Source organism: Chrysochloris asiatica, unplaced genomic scaffold (genome assembly GCF_000296735.1).
Source record: "Chrysochloris asiatica unplaced genomic scaffold, ChrAsi1.0 scaffold00324, whole genome shotgun sequence".
In the NCBI taxonomy this organism is placed as follows: domain Eukaryota; kingdom Metazoa; phylum Chordata; class Mammalia; order Afrosoricida; family Chrysochloridae; genus Chrysochloris; species Chrysochloris asiatica.
In genome coordinates, this window is record NW_006408842.1 from 2,128,506 (window position 1) to 2,147,420 (window position 18,915).

At 41.1% G+C, this 18,915-nt stretch overlaps 1 protein-coding gene across 2 annotated transcripts; it reads right to left on the reverse strand.

Annotated features, from left to right (window-relative positions):
- Positions 1-386: 386 nt before the first annotated feature.
- Positions 387-18,137, reverse strand: PRLR (prolactin receptor). 2 transcript variants are annotated; one of them, XM_006875386.1, is made up of 8 exons: positions 18,057-18,137; positions 15,265-15,397; positions 13,081-13,250; positions 8,111-8,280; positions 6,249-6,390; positions 4,687-4,786; positions 3,404-3,473; positions 387-1,409 (listed from the first exon to the last, which is right to left on the reverse strand). In XM_006875386.1, exons 1-8 carry the CDS (start codon positions 18,124-18,126, stop codon positions 387-389), a joined length of 1,878 nt encoding a protein of 625 aa, XP_006875448.1. In that variant the 5' UTR covers positions 18,127-18,137. The 2 variants fall into 2 exon arrangements, with proteins under 2 accessions (XP_006875448.1, XP_006875449.1); XM_006875387.1 differs by lacking the exons at positions 13,081-13,250; positions 15,265-15,397 and having other exon boundaries at positions 18,057-18,126.
- Between the last annotated feature and the right edge of the window lie 778 nt (positions 18,138-18,915).

Sequence of the window (18,915 nt, forward strand, 5' to 3'; positions counted from 1 at the left end):
CTTTATCTTCCTGTGGTAAACAATTTTGACGATTTCATTTTTCTGTCACATACCAAACCATGAGAACCTTTTCTATTGGCATTGGCCCTCACAGATACTAAGCAATGTGCTTTTATTTCACTGATCACATATTTATGTAACTAATAGCAAAAAAGGAAATCTACAAATCACAGTTAGGAAACAAAATGATTTGTTCTGGAATCAGCTATTGGAGAAAGGGAACTGGCGGAAAATGGAGCATACGGAAAGGAGTAAACAGCAAGTAAGTTTTATAGTATCAGTCTAACCATGATCTTGGACATTCTCTACTAGATTGCATTTCATTGACTTTGTAGTGTTACCTGAAGAAAAATCACATTGTAATCAATCATTCCATGATTGCCCTATCAGTTAAAGGAGTGCATAAAACACGTGGGATCCAGGTAATCCAAGCCCCCCATCTGGAGTCTGCAGTTGTTTGGAGTCCCCGTGAAGCAGGGCAGGTTTTTCTCAGCTTGAAACTGTTGAGGTGATGGCGGAGTCTCCTTGGCTGCTTCTTCCAACAAAGCTCCATTTTGAGCCCGAGGGTCTTGCACTAAGACCAGGATGTTGTTATCCATCACCCTGGACACCTTGGCATACTCCTTACTGGTTTCTGGAATACCAGCCTTCTCTGATTTGTAGTTGTTCTCTTTTTGTTTGGGGAGCAATGCTAGCGCTCCATCTTTGTTGACCTTATGAATCTCCACATAATCCAAGGGTTTAGCAGAGAGAAAAGGGGTTTTCTGCTGGGACAACAGCCATGCTGTGTCTTGGTCAGTCTTGGAATGGAAGCTTTCCACCTCCCTTGGCTTGTCTGCCCTTTCCTCTCCTCCAGTCTCCATGATTTTAGTGGCTTTTAGAGTATCCTCTTCTGCTTTGTCCAACAAAGTGGTGGCTGCACACACCGGGTCCATAGCCAGCTTACACACATCTGCAATGTTATGGTAAGAAGATTGTAGATTGTGGTGGTTGGATGGCTGGGCTAAAGGCCATGTTGAAGATTTAGATCCACCAGCATGAAAATAGGGTATTTTACCTTCCAAGTGTACATCCTGGGGATCCCAGGTGCAGGTCACATTGGCTTCTGACTTCTCTAGTTTCTCACTGACTTCAGGAGCATGGAAGGTAGGAGGATTTGCTCGGGCTTCCTCACACTTCTCAGACAGAAGTGAAGGACTGTCACAACTGCCTCGGCCAGAGTCATTGTCAGGATCCAGGTGAGTGGGTTTCAGGCCTTGACTTGGGTGTTCTTTTGAGTGGGCTGGCATTAGCTGCTGGTCCTCACTGTCGTCTACTTCTAGAAACTCCACCAGTAAGTCCTCACAATCTGAAGTGGGAGGAAAGTCTTGGCATCCTAGGGCACTCAGGAGTTCTTCAGACTTGCCCTTCTGTTAAAACACAAATAGAAGAAGAGATGACTGTTAACTTCCTAACGATTCAGATCAGTATCTCGGCAGAGTCATATCTGGTCTGCTTGTTACCACGGGCAGGTGGGATTTAGTAACATCCTAGAAGTCCCAAACTTCAGGTATTTGAGCATCAGACCATCTATTATCACTTCCTGGAGACCTGGTGATCTCCTCCCATAAAATTCAGTCTAGGAAACCCTATGGGGGCAGTTCTACTTTGTCAATGGAGTCCCTATGAGCTGGAGTCAATAGCACACAACAATAGTTAAAAAAAAAAGTAGCTTATAATTTTAACCTAGTAGACCTGGTGTGGTACTGTAGGATAAGCACCGGACTGATAACCACAAGGTAAGCAGTTCAAACCCACCAGTCATTCCTTGGAAATCCTATACAGGGCCACTATGAGTCGGAATCAGCAACAGCAGCAATTTTAACCTAGTCTCTCTCTAAGCAATAATAACCATTAGTTTAATGGACAACTATTAAAAACAGTTAAATAAACATGCAACTTGCACTTAAGAACAACAACAATTGAATACATTTTAAAAGTCTGTGAAAAATCTAAAACCACCATGCCTGTGAATGCATTTGGCACATTGGGTCACTGGCAGGGTGGCTGCTGGCGGCCTAACCAACTCCAGCATTTCCTAGAACCTAACAATAGGAAGTTGATTCTCATCTCTTCTTTCTACTGCAGTTCTCTTCTCTTTCTCCTCCTTTTCCTCTCTCCACATCCTTTTCTTGCTCCCTTTCTTTCCTCCTCATTCCTCTTAGCCCTCATTTTCTCTCCTCCTCCATTTCCTCTTTCTAGGCCTAGTGATAAGGAGGGAACTCTCCCTAGAGCCCTGCCCTACATTTGGACTTGTGACTTCCTGAACTATGAGAAAATAAATTCTTGTTCTTCAAAGCTACCCACTTGTGATCTTTTTCATTATAGCAATACTAAGAAACTATCTTTATCATTTAAGAAGCTATTTTATCATTAAGTCTCTGTAGGTATATCAAGTTGCAAATCTGGCAGCAGTTATCTTAGCTGAGACGTTCATACTGCTCTATAAAGGTCAGTGTTAGCGCATGGGACCAGGAGCTCTAATGTCTGTGCTCTAGTCCCAGCTCTAACATGTGCAACCTGACTCATCTCCGCTCAGACACATCCTTTGGGGCTCATTGCTCACATCCCTGTGCTGCCTCATAGCACCTGTTTTAGGTATTGATTTCATAAACATCAGTGTCACGTTGAAAACATCTAGAGATAAATGAAAAATGTTCTCTGCCTCTTTTCACTTAAAACACATTTCATTTCCTCTTGAATCAACCTAAATGGTCTGGAAAACAATGACCCTCAAAGTACTGATTTCATCTCAATTGTGTGATTAAACTGAGCAACAGTTAGAGTCGGATAGTGTGTTACTATAACCTTCTTTAAGGAACCTTCAAGTGGAAGCTTTTACTGATTTACAATGGAGGTGGTGGTGAGTCCCTGCGTTGGACTCCTTGAAATATCTATCCTCTTCCTAAATTGGTGATTTGTACAACTATTTCTTTCTGTGCTTATGTGCAAACCTAGCGAATCTAGTCTACATGCTCTCAGATTTCCTTGGCTTTCTTGCCTTGCCCTCTGACAGTTTGTGCCTGATTCTTAATGTACTTTACAAGGGCTCACCACTTCCTCTTCCTTTCATTGCACTAACTACATGCACACTTGCACTCATGAACACATTGCGTGTGCACACACAGACATGCACTCGTGCACACACATACGTGCCAGACAGTCTCCCAGCAGAAATATGAACACTACATTCCTGTTACTCAGTCACTCCTCTCTCTGGTCACACATTTACTGAAGAGGAATGAAACTGAGGAAGAACCACTGAGATGAGCAGGCCAGGCTGAATTAACAGGGATGGTATGAGCATGTGCAAATGAAGAGTTAGAAAGCAGTGAGTCCCACTAGGACCACATTTGGCACTTACCTCCAGCAGATGAGTATCAAATCCTTTTATTTTTGGCCCAGGAACTGGTGGGAGGATGCAGGTCATCATACTATAAAAGAATGTATGAGATTCTATATAAATGACTCATCTTCCCCTTGGTAATTAAAAAAATTTTTTTTTAAATTTTTTTATTGTGAATTGAGTGATAGTTTACATGGGAGAACATCGGTTTTACACTCATTTCATTGCAATGATTACAATTTCCTCCACGCATCATCATCCAACAGTATTTGCTTCAATTCCCTCTGTTTTTTTTTTTTTTGGTGGGGGGATGTACCCCAAAACACTCAGAAATAAATAATAATTTCAAAGCCAAAGGGCTCATTCTATAAGCCTGCCTCCTGGCCTGTCTTTTTCTTGCCAAGTCTAGAGTCCTCAGCAGCTCTCTGTCTCCATTTCCTCATCTCGTCATCTCTGCCTCCATTTTTTTTTTTTTTTTTTTTTAAGTTTTTATTGTAAATTGGGTGATAGTTTACATGGGAGAACATCAGCTTTACATTCATCCTATCATATTGGTAATTTTTGAAAGATTAGTATTATCCCCATTTATCTGCTACATGAGGTTACGGTACTTGGGGGTGAAGTGTTCTGTGGGTACCTGAAATGAACGATCAACTGAGAAGACAATAGTTATGGAGTCTTATGGAAAGTCCCTGAGTGGCACACATGATTAAGCCCATGACTACTAGCCTAAGGGGGAGCATGGTGGCTCCATAGAATAAGCATTGGATTGTGAACTACAGGGTCAGCATTCAAGCCCACCAGCCACTCCGTGGGAAGAAGATGAGACTTCCTTAAAGCCTTGGGAAACCCTATCCAAGATCATTTGACAGAACCGACTTGACAGCTTTGAAAACTCTATGGAGTAGCTCTACTCCACATGCCTGGGGTCCACCATGAATCAGCATCGACTCCACAGCAACTGACAACAAAGAAGAATGGCCTTTGCTAATTTAGGAAGTTGATTCTGAATTTAGTAGATTAGTTAGATCTTTGCTGTCCTTCCTTTTAGCTGCTCTTGCCAGCTTTTTACTATTGTACAACTGTAGGCTTTCATTTGATGGAGACAGTGTCAGCCTCAAACAAATCCATTTTCTGTTTTTGCTAGCACTGATAAAGATTTTATGGATGAACATGCTCTGACTAATGGCGAAAATGAGGTGCTTAGATTCTCTGTAGGTTTCTATCATCTTTGTATTATCTTTTTGGCCATTATCCTTGACAATCATGATTTTGAGGGGGGTTGAGAGATGGTGAAGTACCTGTATCCTTTCAGAGTCACTGCCCAGACTATAATCAAACAAACAACAGCAGAAAGAACAGCCACAAAGATCCACACGGTTATATCTTTCATGGTGAAATCTAAAAAACAAGCAGCCAGAATGCTTTGATCACACACAGTGTTATTAAAAACAAATACAATGAACGAAACTTCTGAACTCAAGTCCATCCCTGCCTACACCTCTTTTCATTTGAACAACAATCCAACAACACTAATAAAAGGATTATTCCCCAGTAGTATTAATATTCTAGAATATTTGATATATTATATGATACTCTACATATATGACAATCCTTTCATGTATTATTTGATTTGATCCTTTGGGGCAACTCAAAATCACAGTCAGTTGCAACAATAATAATGAAAGCTAACATTTATTGAGTTCTTACTAAAATCTAGAAATAGTGTCCAGCCTTTTGAGTGTATTGTCTTATTTTATATGTGAAGAAATGGAGCTTCAAAGAGTAATGTAACTAGAGAGTTTCAGTCTGGGATTTGAAGCCAGGCAGTCTGCTTGAACTATTGCATACTGGTACCAGGTTAAGTGCTGGGCAGTTAGGTGAAAGGTCAGTTGTTTGAATCCGCCCTGTGAATCCATCCATGGGTGACAAGACCTGGAAATCTGTTCCTTGGAAGCCTGAGGGATACTACTGCTCTGTTTCATAGGATTGCTCCAAGCTGGAATTGACTCAGTGGCATGCGACAACACCAGTCTGCCTCCAGAGCTTGCTCCTTTACTTAGGAAGAGCCAGCATTGGTCTAGATTCATGTGTAAGTCTACGACACACATCTCTGTGGTTTTTTCCCTGTAGAGAAAGCCAATGAATGCACTACTACTTAGTCCAGGCAAGTTGTAAGAAGAGCTACACTTTGCATTGTGATTCTGGGTAAGACTCCTAACTTCACTCAGTTTCAGTTACCTTGCTTTTCATTTCTAATGGTAATTACATTCTCTCTGAACACTGGGGTGCATGGGTGGGGAGGAACCAAATGAGAGCTTTATGAATCGCAAAAATCTATAGAGATGCAGGATGAATGACTACTCCTGTGTGTGTAATACAAGTTAGCATATTTAATGACACTGCATTAGAATTAAGTGCTTAATATATGCTGTGTTCAACATATGACAGAGAGACCCACATGTCTATGAAATGAAAAACTCAGTTAAGACCTTGTGAAGGGATACCACCTAATACATTTGAGGAGAACAAGGTGATGCTTTTGGCCAGACCCGCCAAATGATAGGGGTGGGGAGGGTGAAGTGGGCAGAATGTAAGTGGCCATCAAGGTTTTGAGACATGTCAATACCAGGTCTTCAGCCTTATCCTAGCAGCTGGTTTTCATAGTCCCTGGCCCAGTAAGCAGTGTTACCCTTCCAAGTCTCTTTGTAGTCAGCAGAGAGATGATAAACCTATTATTTCTGCTTGTTCTGGTTAAGGCACAAAGCAGTTTTTTCATTAGTAGGTTACTTCAGACAAACTTACTAACTATTCTGATTTAAAACATTTAGAAGGATAAGCAAAAGGTGGTCAAGGCACTCACCACTGGGTATCTCAGTGGAACTTTCTGGGCTCCACTCACTCCAGAATCCATGGTCTGGCTTGCAACGAACCTGGACAAGGTATTTCTGTCCTGGATATAAGCTGAGGATCTTAAACTGGGTCTGCTGCCCAGCAAAATGGGTCTAAGGAGGCAAACGGAATGTAGATGTTACTTCTGATTTTAACCATGAAGACAAGAGACTTTTTCTCTTAATAGTAAACTCTCAGAGGCGTCAGACTAATGAGTCAGACTTAGCAAATACTTGGTTCTCACCATTCCACAATCTCAAACACATTTCTTTCTCCTCTTTAAATTGCTCTCATAGAAACTTAACAGGTTTTCTGTCTCTTCATTTGGAACTCTATTTCACACAGACATATATCCCCCCAAAAAGTATACTTTTATGGAAGAAACCAGTCTTCTATAAAATAAAAATAATAACTTTGAAAATTGTTTATGCAAGAATTATTAGTTGGTATTAAAGCCATTAAATGGAAGGGGACTAGGCATTCATGTTTGCTGAAGTAATACTATGTTGTTGTTAAGTGCCATCAGTTGGTTCTGACCCATAGTGACCCTGTATAGGGTTTCTGAGGAGTGGCTGGTGAGCTTGAACCACTGACCTTGCAGTTCAAATGGCTTTACAGTCTGGCGCATTAACCCACAGTACCACTACTACAATGAGATTAGACAATCACGGGATCAAGTTGTTATCTGGATCCAACAGTTAGTTTTATCATCATTAATCAGTATTAACAGATACTGAATCTCCTGATTAGATGTAAAATGGAGTATATAATATCACCTCTGAAGTATGAGGGGGCTTCAAAAAGTTCATGGAAATACGGAATTATAATATAATGGAATTTTTCCATGAACTTTTTGAAGCCTCCTCATATCCTTGCCCCAAATTATTCAGCCTGAATCTAACCAGTCACAGACAATATAGGAGGTAGAGAAATTAGCTAAATGATACTACAAACTAATGAGATAAATCTAGAAGGCAGAACATTCTATGAGACAATAGGCCCAGTTTTTAGAGTGAGTTGGGATAAAAGGGATTTTACATGCCCCAATGTGTGGTACTGAAATTCTGGTTTGGAAAAGCTAATTGTCAAGGGTATTTTTGAAGTACTTGAATGACTTAGAATATGGATTGGCTGGTTGATGGTACTAGGGTCCTAGTGTGGTGCTGTAGGATAAGCATTTGATCACAGGTTGGTTTGAACTGCAAGGTTGATGGTTCAAAGGCACCAGCCGATCTTCAGAAACCCTATACAAGGTTGCTGTGAGTTGGGATGAACTAAACATCATTTAACAACAACAAAAATTAGATGATATTAAGGAATTAACATTGTATTTTCCTATTGTGATACTATTTTTTTGGCTGTTAGACAATATTCTTTTTTTTTTTTTTTTTTTTTTTAATGTGTAGGCTAAAATATTTAAGGGTAGAATTTCATAATGCCTGTAATTTACTGTAATAATTAATTTATGCTGAACTGTTGTAAAAACACAGCTATTGATCCTGGACAGATTACACATAGATAGTTCTTTCATCATGTAATGTCATCTAAGTCCTTTCATAGGTGGTTAGAGCCAAGATTTGCTGAGGGAAGCAGATTAGGGCCTGGTAGAAGACAGTATGCTGTATAAGAAATGGATTCTGGGAGAACTGTGGAAATGATTGTATCCATCGATCCCAGCAGTGGGAGGAGGCACTTCCACACCTGGGGAAGCCACATCAGTACTGTGAAGCCAGCATGGGGCTCAACAATTAGGAGGAATGATCTATTTTCAGTTGTGAAGGTTTATCTCTGATGAAAGACATGCTTCCTTCCACAAGCTTGTAGTTAACTCACCTCCCACTCGACTGCTTTTTCAGGTTTTAATCGAATTTCATAGAGGAGGGTTAGCCAACCAGACCTTACGTCAACCAGTGTAGGTGGAAGCCATTTTATCCATAGATATGACTTTCTGTCTTCTGGCTGCTTTACTTCTAAAGTCAGGTTCACAGGAGGGTCAGGCTCAACTGTAGATAAGAAAGAGATTTTAGTAGCATTCATTGCGTGCGTCCTTTATTTGGTTTTATCATTTTCTATCACAAATTGTACTTCATATTCTACACATTTAACAACAACAATTAGATGATATTAAGGAATTAACATTGTATTTTTCTATTGTGATACTACTATTTTTTGGCTGTTAGACAATATATATATATATATATATTTAAAGGTGTATGCTGAAGTATTTAAGGGTAGAATTTCATAATGCCTGTAATTTACTGTAATAATTTCTTTATGCTGAACTCTTCTAAAAACACAGCTATTGCTCATGGACAGATTACACATAGATATTTCTTTCATCATGTAATGTCATCTAAGTCCTTTCATAAGTGGTTACAGCCAAGATTTGCATATCCTTAAATGGTTGAGCATCAACCAATTCTTTTTGGTTCAATGACTCTGTGTATTCCTTCCATCTTAATTTGTGCCTCCTGAGTTGTTCAATATATTGCCCATTTTGTTGTTGTTAAGTGCCGACGAGTCAGTTCTGACTCATAGCGACTCTGTATAGGGTTTCTGAGGAGTGGCTGTGAGCTTCAACTGCTGACCTTACAGTTCAAACCAAATTTGCAGTCCAGTGCATTAATCCACAGCGCTACACTGGGACTCCATATTGCCTATAGAATCCCTCAGTATCACATCCTGAAGTCTTGAATTTTTCCTTCAGTTCTTTTCAATTTGAGAAATACTGATTATGTTTCTATCTTTTGATTTTCTAACTTCAGGTCTCTCCACCTTTTATCTTCTTGAACTGCACTTTAAAATCTTCTGTTCAGCTTTTACTTAATCATCTGTTCTGTTCCCCTTTGGTACTCTATGTTCAAGAGCAAGTTTCAAGTCTCTTCTGACATCCACTTTGGTCTTTTATTTTTTTTCTTGCCTTTTTAATGTCATTTTGCTTTCTTTATGTATGATGACGACTTTGATTTCATCCCCCTACTCATCTAGTGTCTGGCTGTTAGTTTTCTTGACACAGTCTCTAAATTCAGGTGCGATATACTCAAGGTCATACTTTGGCTTTCATGGACTTGTTGCAATTTTCTTCAATTTGAACTTGAACTTGCATATAAGCAATTGGTGGTTTGTTTTGCAGTTGGTCCCTGACCTTGTTCTGACTGATGATATCTAGTTTTGCCATCAGCTTTTTGCACAGATGTAGTCATTTTGATTTCTCGTAGTGGTTATGAATCGGGCTGCGAGCCGCAAGGTCAGCAGTTTGAAACTACCAGCTGTTCCGTGGGAGAAAGATGAGGCGTTCTGCTCCTGTAAAGATTTACAACCTCGGAAACCCTGTACAGGGTCGCTATGAGTTGGAACTGACTCCACAGCACACAACAACAACAAATATTCCATTTGGCAAAGTCCATGTGTTGTTGTTGTTAAGTGCTATCAATGCAATTCTGACTCAGAGAAGTCCTGTACAAGGTTTCTGAGGAGTGGTTGGTGGGGTACAACTACTTACCTTGCAGTTAGCAGTCTATTGCTTACCCTACAACACAATACCAGAGCCTATGTTGCTGAACAGAGGTTGCAAGGAGTAAGTTGTTGGTTTTGCAGAATTCTACCACTGGATCTTCAGTGTCATCTTTCCAAAGCCATACTTTCCAACTGTTTACCCTGCTTTGTTTCCAACTCTCACATTCCAATCACCAGTAATTCTGAATAAATCTTGACTGAATGTTTGATCAATATCAGACTTCAGAAGTTTGTAAAATCTTCAGTATTTCATCTTTAACATTAGTGGTTGGTGTGTACTTTTCAATAATAATGGTATTAACTGGTCTTCCTTCAAGGTGTATGAATATTTTCCTATCATATATTAGGATTTGTTGTTGTTAGGTGCCATTGAATTGGTACCGACTCATAGCAACCATATGCACAGCAGAATGAAACACTGCCCGACCCTGGGCCAACCTCACTATCATTGCCATGCTTGAGTCCACTGATGCTGTCACTTTGCCAATCCATCTCATTGGGGGCCTTCCTCTTTTTCTCTGACCGTCCACCTTACCAAGCATAATATCCTTCTTCAGTGACTGATCCCTCCTGACAATATGTCCCAAGTATGAGAAACGAAGTTTGGCCATCTTGGCCTTCAAGTAGCACTCTGGCTGCACTTCTGCCAACACAGATCTGTTGGTTCTTTTGGCAGCCCATGGCACTTTTAATATTCTCCTCCAACACCATAACTCAAAAGCATCAATTCTTCTATAGTCTTCCTTATTCACTGTCCAGCTTTTGCACGCATATGAGGTTATTGAAAACACCATGGCTTGGGTCAGGTGCACCTTAGTCCTCAAGCTGACATCTTTGCTCTTCAGCACTTTCAAAAGGTCTTGTGCAGCATATTTGCTCAATGTAATACGTCATTTGATCTCTTGACTGCTGCTTCCATGAGTGTTGATAGTTGATCCAAGAAGAATGAAGTCCTTGACAACTTCAATACTTCAGGATGCTGGTTGTTGGTAAGTGTTGTTGAGTTGATTCTGACCCATAGTGACCCTGTATAGGGTTTCCAAGGAGCAGCTGATGAGCTTGAACCACTGACTTTGCAGGTCAAATGGCTTTGAAGTCTGGCGCATTAACCCATAGCACAAGCCTGTTTATTTTCTCCCCCAGGTTTATAGAGTAGATCATAAGTTTTACATTCAACAATTCATCAACATTTCATGTCATTGATTGCAACCCCCTTATTATAACATGACTTCCTCTCTGAGTTTCTTGTTTCCATTCCTCCTTCTTTCCTAACCCTTCTGAACTTTGTCTTTAGGTAAATGCTGCCCTTTTGTTCTCCAATAGTTGAGTCTTTAAAAGTGTTTGTACCTCACTAATGTTATTGTTCACAGTGCCACACCAGGACTCCATTCATCTTACAAGGCTTGTCTATTGTTTGGCTGAAATTTGAGCCTTGGGGCAAGTTTAGTTCCGAACTGAAGGGTCACTGAGAGCCATACTCTCAGGGTTTCAATAGTCTCCATCCAACAAGTAAGTTTGGTATTTTATGGCTTCCACATTTGAAATGTCCTTTTCAATACTGTTTCTCTTCAATTTGTCATGCCCCGAATAGCAAACTATATGCTTTTCTGATCTAAAATGGTCACTACCGTCCATTTCAGCTCATTAATGTCCAGGATACCTATTTTAAAGCTTTCCATTTCATTTGTGACAACTTCCAATTTTCCAAGATTCATACTTTTCACATTACTTTTTTCTATTATTAATGGATATCTATAGCTGTTTCTTCTCTTCTTGAGTTATGCCTATTTAGCAAATATAAGTCCTGAGAGCTTTACTCTATCCAAATAATTAAAGTCATATCTTCTTTGAGGAGACAGCTCTTCTCTAGTAGTATTTTGAGGACCTACCAACCGGTGTAGCTCTGTGGGCTAATGTGCTGGACAGCAAAGTTGTTTGAGCCACACGGTCATGGTTCAAGCTCCCCAGTTGTTCCTTGGAGACCCTATATCAGGTCACTATGGGTCGGAACTGACTTGATGGCACTGACAACAACAACAACAACCAACCAGAGGGGCTCATCATCTGGCACTAAGTATATCATATAGGGTTCCACTGCTACACATAAGCTTCTCACCGACCAACTTTTTTCAGAAGTAGATCTCCTGGTCCCTTTTCCTAGTCTGTCTTAATCTACACGCTCCACTGAAACATATTCACCATGTGTTATGCTGTTGGCATTTGAAATGGCAGTGGTGGCATAACTTCTGTATCAAAGGCCACTGCAGTAGGACAAACTGACAGAGGATTGGTGAAGCTCTTGCTCTAGGATTCCCTTTTGTCATTCCTGCTAAGCTAAATAGGCCATTACAGTTCTGTTGTGTTTACCTTCAATTCAATATTTTTCATGCAAATCACGACATATTTCTTAGATGATCTTTGTTTTACTTTAGAAATGCCTTTTCCTAACATTGTACTTGGAGTCCTGGTGTGGCACTGTGGGTTAATGAACTGGACTGCAAAGTCATTTGAATCACAAGGTCGGTGGTTCAAACTTACCAGCCACTCCTCAGAAACTATACACAGAACTGACTCAACAGCACAGCACCTAACAACAACAACATTGTACTTGTGATATTCACCTTCAGCCTATTTCTTAAATAACACTATTTGTTCCTCAATTCTTTGTGAAATAATAGATTAAGTTGGTTAGAAGCAGCACTGAATTTTGGGCAAACTAATTGGAGCTAGTCCTGTGGGTCCAGAACCAAGTGATCCCTTTCGATAAGTTGCAACTCTGTTTTCCATGGAGACAGAGAGAGAAGAAATTCTAGCTTGCCATGGAAAGAGAAAATGATTGACAAGTAAAGCATGAAAAGAACATTTCTGCTGGGTAGAAAAGAATGGAAATGAGTGCTAAGGGGGCGCAGAAGAAAACAAGGATCCCTAGGATCAGTTTTACTGAAATGAATTATAACTCAAAGAAAATTGGCTTAAAATATTCAGTTGACACTGTAAATATTGTAATTTTCTCATCTTTCTTTTGAGAATCCATCCAAAAGCTTGGAAGACTCACACTGAATTTGACTCCTGGTAAATAAATAATGGAGTCCTGGTGTAGCACTATGGGTCAATGTGCTGGATTGCAAAGTTGTTTGAACCTCACAGTCAGCAGTTCAAGCTCACCAGCCACTTCTTGGAAACCCCATACAGAGTTGCTATGGGTCAGAACCAACTCGATGGCACTTAACAACAGCAACATATAAATAATGGAGTCACAAATTCCTAATACATCCCCTTCCCCTTACCTATGTAAGCCACATCCACGTAGCGTGGATCCGAGGCGCTGCTTCCCATCCGGTTAGTGGCGTTTATTGTGATGACATATAATGTCCACATGGAGGTGTGCTTCTTGTTAAAGTAACAGGAGTTGGGGCCGCCGGTTTTGTAGTCTGGACATTCATGGGTGAGTGTCTCTCTGTAATGAGTTATATATATTAAGAGTGAATAAGAAAGGAAAACAAAGACCAGGTATTCTCAGTGCACAAACCAAGCTTTTGCTCACTGCCCTTTCCAGTGGGGAGTGAGGGATGGGATGGAATGCTGGGGTAGGGAGCCAGGCAAAGAGGCTGGTAGGTTCTAGAGGTGAAGGGGTTATTTTGGAGACAAACAGTCTGCTGCTTACTAGCTCTTGCCTTCTAGGAAGTTTTTGGACTTTGTGACATGTGCCAGTAACCACATGAGATTTCACGTGTTTAATTGTCCTACCCAGGGATCACTACTGGGTCATCTGCTTCAGTGTGGACTTTAACCTGCACACATACACAGTGGGGTAATAAACAAGGCAGTATTACCTGAACATGGGTATTGAATCACATATCTTTGTTAAAACTGTAAATAGATTCAAGGGGAGAAAAACTGATATTTGTTTATTTCAGACTACACCAAGTCAGCAAGAGTGAAATGATTTTCAAAGGAACAATTTCAGGCCCAAGTGGCTCATGAAGCTTCTCATCTGTAGACTTCAGAGCCTCAATTCACAACATACTGCACAGGCACTGAGGAGTACTGGGTTCTGGCTGCCAGTCTGAGTTCCTGAAACCTGTTTACACGCCATGTGTTCGCATCCTAGGTGAGAGGGCAGCTTTGTGTACAACAAAATGTTTTCCTTGGCAAGTGGACCAGCTCTCTCCATCATGTTCTGTATGTTAGGGAAGGATGCAGCATTCCCAGGATTCCAGAAGGGTGCCGTTGTGAATGCAACAAAATACTCAAGACCACCTCATTTGTCTCTGGCAACAACTTGACCTCCAAATATGTTCTCTAGGAAATCACTGGTGTTGGAGCAACAATTACCTAAGCAAAATCATCATTTTTCTTTTTTAAAGAACAAAATAAAATAGGGTTCTTTCTTTCCTTGGATATGAAAGAAAGGTTAACATGCCATAGTACTGTTGTATATAAGGTACAAACAGCTAATGTGCTTGTTTGAGAACTAAAAGTCTGGAGGTTCAAGTCCACCCAGAAGTGTATCAGAAGAAATGCCTGGCAATCTTCTGTAAAATCAGTCATTGAAAATACGATGGTGCTAATACACCAGGAATTTGATAGACTCCACAGAAAGGTGGTTGTTTTTTTTTTTTTTTCTTAAATATAAAGTTCCTGAGTGGCAAAAATGGTTGAGCGTGTGTTCACTAACCAAAAGTTTGGCAGTTCAAATTCACCCAGTGGTGCCTTGAAAGAATGGCCTGATGGTCTGCTTCTGAGCTTGGTGGTGGTGGTGGTTATGTGCCATGGAGTCGGTTCCAACTCATAGCGACCCTTACAGGGTTTCCGAGGCTATAAATCTTTAAGGGAGCAGAAAGCCTCATCTTTCTGCCACGGAACAGCTGATAGTTTCGAACTGCTGACCTTATGGTTCGCAGCCCGATTCGTAACCACTACGCTAGATCGCATCCATTGAAAACTCTGTAGAGAGGAGCACGACTCTGAAACACACGGGGTCACCATGAGTCTGAAGTGACTTGACGGCAACCACGAACTGTACTGTCACAAAAGTAACACACGACAAAAAACAAACAAACAAACAAAACAGCAGGTGACATCAAGTTTTTGATAAGCATTAATCATCTCCCAGTTTGGGTCGCTATGGGTTGGTACCGACTCAATGGCACCTAACAACAACAACCAATTTGGAAGCTTTGATATGTAGCTTTGGGCTGTAACCTATATTTGTGACAGTTATGACATTTAGCACATTGTTACGATCGCCAAGCTGCTGCGGCTGATAGGTGTCTTTGAATTGAGACAGCTCCTCAAGGATGGAGCAGGAGACTGTGGTTGTAAACCGCACACTCCCTCCTTCTCCAACGATATGAGCATTTGTGTAAATCCAGGGGAGGCACTGCTAAGTCTAACTTAGGACCCATGTCATATTAGCCTGGCACGTGAGAACACTCTTGTAGAATCTGACAGGACAGAGAGCATCTTACCCTTCCTTGTGGTAAGTCAAAGTGTAATTGGTAGGAAGTCCTCCATCAGTCCCAGGCTTCCACCAGCAAGTGAAAGTTTCTTTTTCAGGAGAACGACATTTCAAAATCTCAGGTTTTCCTGGAGGTGACTGTCCTAGACAAAGCCAGAAGCCAATGGAGTCAATATTAAGGTCCATCCAACCATTCAAACACTTTGCTGGTGACCAAAAGCAGGCTGATGGGACTCAGGTCAACGGCAGAGCCTTGGAATGAGGAACCCCAGATGTGGGGTGCTCAGAAGTGCCAAAACATCAATATACTGCAACATCCCTCTGGGGGCTCCACGATGTTGGTAGGATTTCCAGGTAGGAACTTTGGGATTTATAAATATATGGGGGTGAAGGAGTACTTCAAGATGGGGATATCAAGCACCTATGTAAGGGTCAATGATTACTTATAAAATATCAACAAATCAATCATATTAAGAGTGAGATGGATACATCCCAACTGAAGTGTATGAGCCCTTCTGCAATGCCAGGGAATCTATAAAGCTGATACCTGCCCACAGCACACAGGTGATCATAAAAAATAATTCTTCCCAGATACAAGCATCCTGTGGACACTTAGTCAATACACTGCTATTAGGCATTTAGCCATTCTGCTCATGAACTTCCATCTTTCTTCCATTTCCACACAATTAACTCAACCTCTGTCCCTGTATGTTTCCTACCATATCACTGATGCATCCTCTATTTGGGACTGTCCCTCAGCTGTTTTCTTTCTCTGTCCTCTACAACCTCTCTTTTTTCCTCTTCCCTTCACTTTTCCTTGTGTTCATTCAGTTTTGACCACATGACCCAGTCTCTCTGGCAATTTATCCATCCTATCTGCCCCATATCTCAAACTTGACTTTTAGTTCCTTTTTCATTATATCTTCACCCTTTTGTCTTTGGGTTATTTTGTGGTGAGGTGCTGAAGGCCTTCTCGTAATGCTTTTTGAGTAGGTGTCATTGTAAGAGGTAGGAGAGTGGGTAGCTCCTCTTTTTGTTATTAGAGTTGGAAGCTAGAGGGTCTGAATGAGGTGATATGTAAAATACAGTGTCAAGGGGATAGAATATTTTAGTTGCCTAATCCCCAAAGCTCTTGACCTGGTAACCTGGTTTCCTCTTCTCTATTGGGCCATCACATCCAAAGCAGGAACCAGGAATGCTGGTATTTGCCCTGATGCTGCTAGGCTGGAGAAGGTCAACCCCACCCATCTGTAAACCTCTCTAAACATGCCTTTTGGCCTAGCTGGATGCCCTTCCGTTTTAGGAGCAGAAGGGAAAGCTTTTGGATGTTGGTCTCAGCGACCCACGGAGTGCTCTCTGTTTTCTCCCACACTCAACCCTCCATGCTGGCTCTTATGCTAGAACTTCTTGCTGAGCACCAGGTTAGAAAGAGCAAGTTTGGATGAGACTTCAGTGAGGGGATCAAAGGTGAGAAGAGAGGCACTAGGCAAGAATGGCTAGAAAGGAGAATTTAATGGAGTGGCATGAAGTATCCATGGTCTTGTGGCTGAGGACACCAGGCTGATGGTAAGAGTTACAGCTGGGCTGGACTCCAGCTCACAGCCCAGCTGACAACCATTCAGAAAACAGCTTGGTGGTGCCAGCTTGGCTAATATTTACAACATTGCTTGTTCTGTAGGGAAATTTTTTTCAGGATAATTTCACAGGATGAAGAAGTGTTGGGAGTCATGGCAAAATTCGTAGTGGTTTTTTTTCCTAAGTGGGGAAGAGTGTGTGAGGTATAAAAAACCACACTTATTAAACAACAAACAGCTGTGATACAATAACTAGTCTACTCAAAAGCCAATTAGAGTAGCTCTTGATTTGAGTAATGTACTTTGGAGTTTTTCTTATGGATTCTACTGACCCCTGCCTGCCTTTTTACCTCTCTCTGAAAACTTACCTCTTTCACACATCATTGGTTATTATTAGTGCCTTTTGAAAACCCCTAAGGAAAGGGTACAGATGTGAAATTAAAATTAGTCAAATGTTCCTTTCACTCAGTTTAGAGGAGACAAGTTAACGCTAATGAAATGTCTCACTGTTCCATAAAATGCATAGGAAGATAGAGAAAAGAACACAGGTAACACACATATGCACAGGTAGACACATACCCACAGAGCCCAGAGCCATATCCGAAGCACCCACACAGAAAAATACAGGCATACACACATAGAAGTACACACACAGACAAGTTAACACATATATACAGGTAAGTATGCACGCATACAGGTAGAGATATTTAACAGAGGCATTTACACTCAGGTGCTTACAGAAGTTAATACACACAGGTACAAGCACACACACAGTACTTTCGCTGTTGACTTCATTTACTTGATTACTACAAATAGTTAAAACTTAGCCCTACCTGTTTCCCACCATATAACAGCAACCTGTAAAAAAACTTTAGTTTTTTAAAAAGCTTTTTCATATTATTTCATTATATCAAATTATATTGGGGTGAAGGAAGCATCACTGTCTTCACTTAACAAATGTGGAAACCTGGAGAGTTTAGGCAGTTGGGGACCAGAATTTAGGTCTCATCATTCTCAGAGCTGTTTCACTCTGTTCTCTGAGTGAAGGTGGAATTCAGAGCCCAGTTACAAGATTTTGCAAGTACTCAAAACATTGCAAATAATTTAATAGCAAAGGACACAAGCGTTTCCTTTTCTTCTAACTGCATTGCAAGAGGGCTGTGATGGATTCTTCCTCCTCTCCATAAACATTCAGACAGTTAAAGAGAGCAGGACAATCTCTTCTTACCATTTAGGAGATCGGTGTTGAGAAAAAGTAGCAGAATGAAAACACCTGTGGATGCCACATTTTCCTTCATGTTGGCGCCCTTCTCTTTCTACCGGAAATGTCTCAGAGGTTCACTGGAAGAGAAGGCACCAGACAACTTCTGTGAGATGACAGTCTGCACCCGCATTTGCCCCACTTTATTCTGGGTGTTTACGATGGATTCCTCTCCTTGCCTAATGTGAACAACAAAACAGGGGGAAAGGAATGTAGGAAAATGGAACTTGGTTGGATGGCTTGGCTCCGAAACACCAGCTCACACATGCTGGGAAACATTCCCCCAGCAGAGGTCCTCAGATGACAACGGAGGGAGTTTCAAATGTGCTGTGAGGCAGTCAGCTCCTTTGCACACACTCCAAGGAAAAAATGTTCTCTTTCTACCCTGCAGTTCTCCAGGAATACATCACCCATTCTATGTGGCAGAGCACATAGAGAACCGATCCACGAGGAGTCTGGCTCTGAGCTCCCAGCCCCCAAATAAGCACCCTCAATCTGACTCCAATCTGGCCCCACTGATGCCACCATGTAAGGAAGACATCCTCTGAAGGTTTAGGTTGGGGAGATTCTGCACGTCTTTGGGGTTCCAGATACGGCTGCCAATCACACAGTGAATGCTAGTGAACCTCCATATGATTTTTTTCTCCTCTAAAAAGACTCATAAACAAGAGATGATAAACACCAGTAATAATTCAAATCCTTTGGGTTCAGAGTATTAAGTAAATTTTGAACCTGCAGGGGTTGAGTGTTTGGAGCAATTTATTATTAATATTATTATTTTTACCCGTGGAACAAGTTTCAAAGCCTCTGAATGCCCTTCTAAGAA